Source organism: Cotesia glomerata, linkage group LG1, assembly GCF_020080835.1.
Source record: "Cotesia glomerata isolate CgM1 linkage group LG1, MPM_Cglom_v2.3, whole genome shotgun sequence".
NCBI classification, from domain to species: domain Eukaryota; kingdom Metazoa; phylum Arthropoda; class Insecta; order Hymenoptera; family Braconidae; genus Cotesia; species Cotesia glomerata.
Window position 1 is genome coordinate 16,372,069 of NC_058158.1, and position 12,140 is coordinate 16,384,208.

General features: G+C 32.8%; 2 protein-coding genes across 2 annotated transcripts; both read right to left on the bottom strand.

Moving 5' to 3' along the window:
- Positions 1–2,140: 2,140 nt before the first annotated feature.
- LOC123260088 (ATP-dependent DNA helicase RRM3-like) lies at positions 2,141–2,902 on the bottom strand. Its single transcript, XM_044721065.1, has one exon. It carries the CDS (start codon positions 2,900–2,902, stop codon positions 2,141–2,143), a length of 762 nt encoding a protein of 253 aa, XP_044577000.1.
- A 33-nt stretch (positions 2,903–2,935) lies between these two features.
- Positions 2,936–3,688, bottom strand: LOC123260160 (ATP-dependent DNA helicase pif1-like). Its single transcript, XM_044721183.1, has 2 exons — positions 3,595–3,688; positions 2,936–3,507 (listed from the first exon to the last, which is right to left on the bottom strand). The coding sequence occupies exons 1-2, from the start codon at positions 3,686–3,688 to the stop codon at positions 2,936–2,938; spliced, it is 666 nt and encodes a 221-aa protein (XP_044577118.1).
- Between the last annotated feature and the right edge of the window lie 8,452 nt (positions 3,689–12,140).

Sequence of the window (12,140 nt, forward strand, 5' to 3'; positions counted from 1 at the left end):
CTAATAATTTTTTTTTCTCGCATATTCTATAAACTCACATTAAGATGATCGTCTCCACATTCCTTTCTCAATCCTTTCCTACCAATATCCTGTTACGTGAATGTGGAACGCTTTAACAGGAGATTTAATTGGGTACTTCCGGCAAAATTTTGAATTTTCACCGAAAATGCCTAAACTAAGCTTCTGTTAAAAAATTCTATGAAAATCAAATACATCGTCTCACACCAAAATATCTCAGAAAATGCCCAAACGCAGCCCCTGTTAAAAGCGGAACTCAAAATTCCAATTTTAAAAGGTTCTCCACGGAAGTTACATTTTAGCACACCCTAAAATATATATATATATATATATATATATATATATATATATATATATATATATATATATATATATATATATATATATATATATGTCGGGTTTATAAATAAAAGTGGAACACAAGATTTTAGTTTAATCTGAATCTAAGTTTATTTAATCTTCTATTAAATATAAAACATTTCTAAACAATCTTAGCTATCAAATAAAATACGTACAATAATGTTATCAATATTAATAAGGATGCTTGAGTTGTAACTAGTAGCACACGAACAGTCAAGCGTCCAAGCAACAAGATGTGCAAGCCACAGCGAGCAAGCCGGAGAGTGAGTCGTATGCGCAGCTAGCCTGCGCGTAGACCGACGCTATCTCCGTATAAATCAATATTGATTTAGTTGTCGCTTTGAGCGGCAAATACAAATATAAAGTATATTAAAGACTTAAATAATTAAGTAACTGAACAAGAAAATCTTGTACTCTTAACAATATATATATATATATATATATATATATATATATATATATATATATATATATATATATATATATATATATATATATATATATTAGTTATTGATGTACCTTGGGCGAACCACGTGCCAATATGGTCGAGGTAATAAGTATTTTCAGCAGGGATAGTATAAAACCGAGGCCCGATAGGGCCGAGGCTTTATATCCCTGCTGCAAATAATTATCACCGAGACCGTATTGGCGCGTGGCTTGCCCATGTTGCTTAAAAAATTTTTCGTCCTATGGCGGACGTATGCAGGTTTTTACGTGCAGAGGAAACTTAATTTGTAAATAAATAGCGTACGAAGCCATAACCCTTTAAATAAAAATACATGAAAGTCTTTAAGTTAGTCATAGGTAGAAACTCGCCAAAACCGGGCCACGATTCATTAGTGGTTAAAATCAATAAATTCAAATTTCTAGTGAATATTAAAGTGTAATTTTATTGTAATTAATAATTTAAACGCCGTTATTTTAACATATTTTTTAATAAATTGCAATTTTATAATATTAAAATAACAATTCCCCGAGTTACAAAAATTTACATCAATGAACTTAACTGCTATACTAAAACAATTGACTTACAAATATTGAGATTATATTGTCTTTTCAGCATAACACGCCCCCGGCGCGCTTTTAAAATTACAGTTAAAACGTAAGCTAGTCGGCTGTATACAGATTGATGACGCATGCGTGGCATTGTCCTGGGTTGTATCAAGCTCTACACAGCCTAGTAGATACTGGCGCGTACACGTATTATTTACAGATTGAGTATCGTCTGCACGTGAAAACCCCCATACTTCCCCCTAGGACGGAAATATATATTGTTGACTGGACATTCGGCGATTACTGTTTTTTTTTTTGTTGTATATATATATATATATATATATATATATATGTATATATATTTACTAGCAGCCACCCGCCCGCTTCGCTGGGCACACTATTAATTTTAATCTTTATTTCTTATATTAACTAAAAAATGTATATTTTCTTATCGATAAATGAAGTGAATTTTTAAAATTTAGTCAGGAAAAATAGTACCAGTCAATGCATTTGTCATACACAGATTTCCGCATTACCCATGAGGTCCTGTGTATTGGGATGCGTCCCCGTTATTTAACGTGGCGGGATCCCCAGGAGGCCTACACCACAAAAAAAAAACTCAGCTTTTACTTTTTACAAAAATTTATTTCTCGTAATGAACACAAATATAACAATCACTCAATACTTATCAATGAATAAAATTAACAGTTTTATACAGTTACAAACTTAAAACTTCCTTGTAAACAATGTTTTTCGTCTTTTTTTCTGGTTAAAGAATAATCAATTTGTCCGGTGAACTGACTCTTGAGCATGCCACGTAAAACTGACCATGAGAAAAACAATCATGTCTCAAATCTACACCAGCTAATTTTAAACTCTGCCCCTGCGCTTTATTGATAGTCATAGCATAGCAAACCCTAACAGGAAATTGTAGACGTTTGAAGTTGAAATGGTAGTCAGATGGAACCAAAGGAATTCTTGGAATAAATACGACTTCTCCTTCATGTTTACCTGTTAAAATTGTAGCTTCAATAATATTTTTATGTAAATTTTTCACTTGTAGTCTCGTACCGTTACATAGTTTTGGAGGATTCAAATTGCGCAGTAACATTATTGGTGCTCCAATTTTGAGATTGAGAATATGAGATGGTATTCCGGGTGGATTGAGTGTATGTAAGAACTCGACAGGATAATGGACAGCATCATCAACTTCTACGACTGTATCAATAGATTTATACTTCATTTGATTAGTTGATAGCTTTTCCAGAAGAAAGTTGTTAATGCTATTTGCTGAATCATTCATTGGAGTCAGAATAGCTCTTTCTTTTAGCCATGAAGAGTAATTAACTCCAATTTTATTGATATCTGGGTATATTTTATCAGTTAATGTAGTTAAATCATCAACAATATCACCTAGGTTATCCGGAATACTTATTCGTCCGTCAACTTCTGAAATTTGTCCATTCCCTATATCAATGAGTAACTTTGAAAATTCTTCTGCTCTCAAATCATGTTGCATATGAACGCGCATATTAATTTTCAAAGACAGTACGTTAACATGAGGCTATAAAACTGAGAATTTGAGACAGGCTTTGACTTCATCTGCACGTGTACCTCGTGGTACAACAGGTAAAGTTTGTCTGAAGTCACCAGCTAAAACAACAGTTATTCCACCCATTATTCGGTCACTATTTCTTATATCCTTAAGAGTTCTGTTGAGAGCTTCAATAGCATTTTTGTGAGCCATAGTGCATTCATGCCATACTATCAGTTTTGCTTCTCTGATAACGTGAGCCATATCACTCTGCTTAGAAATATTGCATAGAATATTACCAGAATGATTCATTTCAAGAGGTAATTTAAATGTCGAGTGAGCTGTTTTGCCTCCGTCAATTAAAGTAGCCGCAATTCCTGAAGAAGCAACAGCAATAGCAATACTTTTTTCACTTCTAATTTTCGCAAGCAACAAATTAATCAAGAATTTTTTTCCCGTTCCACCAGGAGCATCAAGGAAGAACAATCGTCCAGAATCAGAAACGACACTATTCAATATAGATTCATATGCTTCTTTCTGTTCTTTATTCAGTATCGGATCACTTTTTATCACTTCTTCGGTTAACTTAGCAATGTCATAAGCTAATTCATTTAAATATTGTTGATTAATAATAACAGATTCTTGTTCTCAAGATGGTGAAGTGAGTCCAAATTGTAAAAGAGTCTTACCTGACATAGCAATGACCATATCTTCAATATTAATCAAACATTGATTGTAAACAATATCAAGATCTAACTCAGAGTTTTCGCGATTCCTACTCATTCGTCTTTTAATGTCGTCCGTGAAATTATCTCGATATTTATCCAATTATTTAATCGGATCTCCAACTTGGCAAAAAACTAACATAACAGCAAACAATTCACGTATTTTGTAAGATGAATCAGAAATTGAGACTTCTGCTAAAGTTTGATCCCAATGAGCATCGTCTTCGAGCAATCCCATTACTCTGCAAGCTTCTTGAAATGTAGGATAGATTACATCTTTTATAGTTCTTAAAGCCGTAAATGACTCTGGACCGCGAACTTCATGCAAAAGAAGACGGAGGTAATAACATTCAGTATTGGTAGGATGGACAGTATACACTCTGCCTAAAACATGATCTTTTTTTATACCTAAATAACCTGGCACAATTTTTCCTTGTTTTCTTCTGTGAAACTGGTGTTTTCTCCAGACATAATAAGCTGGAACTTCACAATATAATAATTTTTTTGCAAAATTGTCCACTTTACAGAGTTCAAATAAATAATAGTTTAAAAAAACTAAAAACACGCTTTTTATAGAAAACCAAACTAAAAAATAGAAAATAAATTTTAATAAATTTAAATTAAGAATAGTGTTAAAAATTTCAATAAATATAAATTAATAATAGTGTAAATAAAAAAATGTATTTTATTTTAAAAAAAGCGTGGGGTGCTTTTTAAGATATCAAAATGATAATCACTCTACTCATATCTGTCAATAAAATATTTATAACTATTGACACCATGCACCCCACGCTTTTTAAAATAAAATACATTTTTTTTTATTTACACTATTATTAATTTATATTTATTGAAATTTTTAACACTATTCTTAATTTAAATTTATTAAAATTTATTTTCTATTTTTTAGTTTGGTTTTCTATAAAAGCGTGTTTTTAGTTTTTAAACTATTATTTATTTTTACTTTTTAGTTTGGTTTATTTATAAAAGCGTGATTTTTAGTTTTTAAACTATTATTTGTTGATTATCAAAAATATTCAGGCGCGCAAATTACCCACGGAGAGTTACATACTGACAAACTGACATACAAGTGAAGCTAATATAAAGCGTGTAAAAAACCTACGGAGGAAAACACCTGGTTTCGAAATATAACTTCGGGATGGTCATCAGAGGATTCCGGGTTGATGTACGGGTTTATCTGTGCCATTCCCGATGAAAACCTACGGAGGAAAACACCTGGTTTCGAGATATAACTTCGGGATGGTCATCAGAGGATTCCGGGTTGATGTACGGGTTTATCTGTGCCATTCCCGATGAAAACCTACGGAGGAAAACACCTGGTTTCGAGATATAACTTCGGGATGGTCATCAGAGGATTTCGGGTTGATGTACGGGTTTATCTGTGCCATTCCCGATGAAAACCTACGGAAGAAAACACCTGGTTTCGAGATATAACTTCGGGATGGTCATCAGAGGATTCCGGGTTGATGTACTGGTTTATCTGTGCCATTCCCGATGAAAACCTACGGAGGAAAACACCTGGTTTCGAGATATAACTTCGGGATGGTCATCAGAGGATTCCAAGTTGATGTACGGGTTTATCTGTGCCATTCCCGATGAAAACCTACGGAGGAAAACACCTGGTTTCGAGATATAACTTCGGGATGGTCATCAGAGGATTCCGGGTTGATGTACGGGTTTATCTGTGCCATTCCCGATGAAAACCTACGGAGGAAAACACCTGGTTTCGAAATATAACTTCGGGATGGTCATCAGAGGATTCCGGGTTGATGTACGGGTTTATCTGTGCCATTCCCGATGAAAACCTACGGAGGAAAACACCTGGTTTCGAGATATAACTTCGGGATGGTCATCAGAGGATGACTAGGAAGGTCATCACCTGGGTTCTAGGTTGATAATAATCAAAATTTAAATAATATCATTATGGTAGTCTCTTTATGCGAAGGAGAGTTACATACTGACAAACTGACAAACTGACATACAAGTGAAGCTAAAATAAAAAAAAAAAAAAAAAAAAAAAAAAAAGCGTGTAAAAAAGCCATAAGTGTTGTTGATGAGGGTAACATGAGGGTTATTAGAAGCGTATTTTTTTGTCGCCTTTCTATGTACATCAGGATTACGATGAGTGTAATTTAAAGTGGCTTGTCGCAATTGTCTCTCTCTAATTGTATAGTTGACTCTTTTCCTCCTTTTTTTTTCTCCCATTTGATTGAAGGGGATTCACATCATTAATAACTGATTCACTTGAACTTTGTAATTCAACGTTAAAAATTAATTGAGGTAGTCAAACTTCCGCTAATATATTTTCTTGAGTTTGAGGCACTAAAAATGATACGTTTTCATCACTTTGTTTATCATAATTATCACTATTTAAATTTAAACACGATAAAGCAACGTTAGAAATTAATTTATGCGATAAAAAACTCATTGACACATTTTCTTGAGTTTGAGGCACCGAAAATGACACATTTTCTCCATTTTGTTTTACACTACCCCCACTTTTATAGTTATTACCTGTAATTTTTGATGCAAGCACCGAAAGATAAACATCGTAGTGACCATTATTATCATGCCCCGTAAAACGTAACCTTTTTACACCTCGAATTGCTTCACCAACGGAAGCTATAATGCAATCACCTTGATACACTTCAAACCGATATGGAAATATCTCTGCGGCTGCCATAATTTCACAAATAGATCCATATGTGTTTCGTTTAGACATTTCGGTAAAGTATAAACCTACTGAATCATAATTCTCGCCAGATGACATAACAGTATAAGATTTAAATCTATCCCAGTTGTTAATGACATGAGAAACAATAATATTTCTCATTTTATTAGCCATTAATACATTACCGTAAACCAGTAAAGATAAAGAAGAAAATAAACATGCTCATCCCCATTTTTATAACATTAAAAGGAGTAAGTATTCCATCTATCAAAATATATTCTACATCCATTATGATGAATATATATTAAAAAATTTTTTCAATTGTGCTTTAAATATTTATCGATAATAAAATACTATGTTTATTTCAAAATATACTTTAAAAAAAATTAAATTTACTGAACTGAAAATTAACAGAAGTTTGTAATTAAAAACTATTATCACATTAAATGTAAAATGTAAATTTTAATGTAAATTGATAAAATCAAAATTAGTAAAGTAATAAAAAATTTTTTGATAAATTTAAATAAACACTCACCAACTGGAAACTTTAAAAATGATAGAAAAATTATCATGAAGACTTACTTGAATTCAAAACAATAAAGAAAATATAATTGACATATACTCAATTGAAGTAACCATAATAAAGAATGGATATCTTAATTATTTAAATTAGCGTCGAATACGTATAAATACCAAAATTTTTGAAATTATTAAGATTTTTCTTTGTAAATATCGTGACAGCGATTTATTTTTGACATTTATTCATTTATTCTCTCAAGCATATCATGATATAATTCATTTATCTAAAGCCAACTTTAATATCATCTATATATATATAATAGATTCCCACCTATATATTGACTCATCACGATATCTCTGGAACCATAAGGCGTAGCGACTTGAAATTTGGTAGGAATATTCCTTTCGCCGAGTAGAGGTCAGCTAAGAACGGATTTTACGAAATTCCACCCACAAGGGGGGTTGCGGGGGCGTTAACAATAGAAAATTCCCATTTTTAACCTATAGCTCCTATCGACTTCAAATTTGGTAGGAATCTCCTATATGTGATGTAGAAATGATCTAAGAGCGGATTTTACGACAATCTACTCCCAATATGGATTGCGGGGGTGGACGTTAACAATGAAAATTAAAAATTTCCGACTTCTAGCTCCTATAGACTCCTAATTTTGTATGAATTTTGTATAAGTGATGTAAAATAATTTATGAACGAATTTTACGATATCCCACTCCACAGAGGAATGCGGGGGTGGGTCTTAACAATGAAAATTTTAAATTTTTTAGCTCTAGCTCCTAAAGGCTCAAAATTTGATAAGTATCTGCTATATGCGAGGTAGAAATGATCTAAGAGTCGATTTTATGACAATCTACTCCCAATATGGATTGCGGGGGTGGACGTTAACAATGAAAATTAAAAATTTTCGACTTTTAGCTCCTACAGACTCCTAATTTTGTATGAATTTTGTGTAAGTGATGTAAAAATAATTTATGAACGAATTTTACGATATCCCACTCCACAGAGGAGTGCGGGGGTGGGTCTTAACAATGAAAATTTTTAATTTCCGAGCTGTAGCTCCTATAGGCTCCAAATTTGGTAAGAATCTGTTCTATGGGATGTAGAAACGATTCAAGAGCGGATTTAATGACAGCTTACCCCCAATATGGATTGCGGGGGTGGGCGTTAACAATGAAAATTTTAAATTTCCGAGCTACAGCTCTGACAGACTCATAATTTTGTATGAATTTTCTGTAAGTAATGTAAAAATAATTTATGAACGAATTTTACGATATCCCTCCCCACAGGGGGGTGCGGGGGTGGGTTTTAACAATTAAAATTTTAAATTTTCGAGCTGTAGCTCCTATAAGCTCCAAATTTGAAAAGAATCTGCTATATGCGATAAACTGAAACTAAGGAAACGACCCAAAGTCGAAGAAAGTATTTACTAGTGTTATAGATTGAAATATAGATTAACTATCAAGTTGGAATACTAAAATAAAATAATAAATTATAAAATTAGTGTAAGAAAAGTAGATTCAAGCGAAAGATGTATCAGAGTTTGTTAGACAAGCTGTACATCTGGTGCCAATAAATCTATCTATCTATATATATATATATATGAGATTTCCACCTATATATTGACTCATTACGATATCTCTGGAACCATAAGGCGTAGAGATTTGAAATTTTGTAGGAATATTCCTTTCGCCGAGTAGAGGTCAGCTAAGAACGGATTTTACGAAATTCCACCCACAAGGGGGTTGCGGGGGCGTTGACAATGGAAAATTCCCATTTTTAAACTATAGCTCCTATCTACTCCAAATTTAGTAGGAATCTCCCATATGTGATGTAGAAATCATCTATGAGCGGATTTTATGATAATTCATCCCCAATAAAGATTGCGGGGTAGGGGTTAACAATGAAAATAAAAAATTTCTAAACTATAGCTCCTATAGGTTTCAAATTTGGTAGGAATCATTTATATGTGATCCAGAAATGATCTAATAGTGGATTTTATAACAACCTCCTCCAAATATGGATTGCGGGGGTGGGTGCTAACAATGAAAATTTCAAATTTCTAAGCTAAAGCTCCCATAGGCTCTAAATTTGGTAAGAATCTGCTATATTTGAGGTAGAAATGATCTAAGAGCGTATTTAATGATAACCTACTCCAAATATGGATTTCGGGGCTGGGTGTTAACAATTACAATTTTAAATTTCCGAGCTATAGCTCCTACAGACTCCAAATTCGGTGAGAGTCTTCTATGTGTGATGTAGAAGTGATCTAAATGAGGATTTCAATAAATTCTACCTTCAATAGCGATTGCGGGGGTGAGTGTTAGAATTTTCAATTTCAATTTCCAAACTGTAACTTTTATAGACTCTAAATTTGGTAGAAATCTTCCGGTATAATTTTCCTGTCAAGTTCAGCTAAGAATGGATTTTATTAAATTCCTCTCCCAAAGGGGTTTGCGACGGTGTTAACAATGAAAAATTCCCGTTCTTAAACTATAGTTCCTATCGACTCCAAATTTGGTAGGAATCTTCTGTAAGAGATATAGAAATAATCTATAAACGAATTTTACGATATCTCACCCCACAGGGGTTGCGGGGATGGGTATAAACAATGAAAATTTTGAATTTTAAAGTTGTAGCTCTTACAGACTCCAAATTTTGTAGGAACTTTCTGTAAGTGATGGAAAAATAATTTATGAACGAATTCTACGATATTCTACCTCAAAGAGAATTGCGGGGGCGTTAACAATAAAAAATTTCCGTTTATAAACTACAGCTCCCATATATTCCAAATTGGGTAAGAATTTTCTGTAAGAGATGTAGAAATAATATACGAACGAATTTCACGATGGTTCACCTCACAGGGGTTTGTGGGGGTAGTTGTTAACAAATAAAATTTTTATTTTCCAAGCTATAGCTCCTACAGACCCCAAATTTAGTAAGAGTCTTCTACATATAATATAGAAATTATTTAAGAACGGACTTTACAACGAATTACCTTCAATAAGGATCGCGGGGGTGGGTGTTAACAATAAAAAATCTTAATTTCCAAAATATAGCTTCTAAAAACTGTAAATTTGGTAAAAATCTTTTATTTCTCATGTAGAGATCATCTCACAATGAACTTCAATAAAGACTATTTCCGATAGGAATTGCGGGGATGGGTGCTAAAATCTAAAATTTTAATTTCCAAACTGTAACTTCTACAGACTCTAAATTTAGTGAGAATCTTCGTGTATGATGTCAAGTTCAGCTAAGAATGGATTTTCTCGAATTCTAAACCTAGAAGGGATTGCGGGGGTGTTAACAATGAAAATCTCTCATTTCCAAACAAAAGTTTCTATGGACTTGAAGTTTTGTTGAAACCTTTTGTTTATAATGTAGAAATTTTCTCGAATAGGATCTTATGAAATTCCTCTCCCATATAAGAGTGTGGGAGTGATAATTGTCAAAAAATTTATACTTTTCAAATACAGTTCCTACAGATATAGAATTTGATAGAATCGCAAGAGAAACAGGAACTTACGGGAATGGCCTCCAAGGCCAACGGATTTAAATATTTTCCTTTTTTAATAATTATATTTTCTCACAACAATCGTCTCTTTGGCAGCGGCAAAAAAAGTCATTGTAAGGTTTCCAAAATTTAACTTTACATGTAGCTATTCGCTCAACGGACTAAGAATTTTACATACATTTTATTTTTGCTGATCACATAACCCATGAATTGTTCTTATTACCGGATCGCGGGAACGTAACAGATTGAAATGAATGCATTTTCTAAGCACTTGAGATGTGAAAAAGGAATTTGGCTATTTATTCTAAGAGAATTCGTTAAAAACATGTACAAATAAGTTTCTATGAAAAATTGATGTCACGGAGGAAATTTAAATTAACGGCAAAATTCGTCACGCTTTAAGCTAGCCAAATTTCAACTTCACTTATGAGACACGCAATTACTTTAACTGAAACTTTCAATGATCATTTCAAATTTTTTTCTTCGTTTCAGTCATTATTCATTTTTGGAAAAAAACCACTGGAATGTCATAGTGATTGCACATTAAAATTTACAATGAATATTAGCTAGAATAATCACAGGGATAAAAGGAACGGGCCAATCTGATAAAATTTGAAATCTGTACAAATTTAAACAATACTCCCATTAAATTTCAAGTCTAGATCTCTAAAAATACAATTTTATGAAGTGCCCAGCAGAGCGGGCAGGTAACAGCTAGTTATAATTATAATTCATTTTCGATTACTAATAATTATTAGTAATCGCAAATGAATTAGTTACAATAAATTGCGTCAAATACCATTTTATGATTATTAATAATCTCAGATTCAATAACTTATAGAGTGTTTGAAATAAATAAAATTGAATAATTATTATTATTTTATACTCTTTCAGATCTTTAATAGTTTTATTATCGTTTTATGTTCAAGTCTTCAATTCAAAGTTAATCGCGTACTTCACACAACATTTTTAACATCCCGCTGAAAAATCGGGAAGTTATTAATTTTACTCCGTTTTTCGAAAATCGAGTTTTTAACGGATGTTGACGTTTTGAGGTCCTAGGAAGTCTCCCCGAATGTTTCCGCGGTGATGTCCGTATATCTTTATGTATGTGTGTGTGTGTGTGTGTGTGTGTGTGTGTGTGTGTGTGTGTGTGTGTGTGGCCGTATGTAAACCTCTTATAACTTTTGAACGGCTCAACCGATTTGATCGCAGTTGTTGCCATCCGAAAGAGCTCGACCAAACTTATATTTTAAATACAATTTAGACCGATTTGAACCGGTATATTTTGAGAAATCTCAAAAATACTACAAAAAAAAATGTTTTAAATGTGGTTTTTATAGAATTACTTTTAAACGACTACTGATCAATTCCAAAAACTAATCAGCTCTCAAAATCAAGAAACCACGTCGATCGCCGCTAGCCCGGTCACAATCGATTCATTCGTTTGTGAGTTATCGTTGTCGAAAAAAAAAAACAGAAAAAAATGTTTTTTCGGAATTACATCGAAATTCCTACTTCGATCGATTAAAACTCAAAGACTCTTTATGAGGCCTAAAAAACTGCGTCGAATGCCACCAACCGCGTAAAAATCGGTTAATTCGTTCAAAAGTATTTTGGTTTTAGAATGTAAGAAATAATGTTATGGCCAACCGTTTTTCTATTTTTTTTTTATAATATTACTTTTTTAAACCATTTTAGAATCTTACAATTATGGGTTAATTTTGACCTGTAACTTTCAGAAGAAAAATGATTAACTAACCAATAGTTTAGAC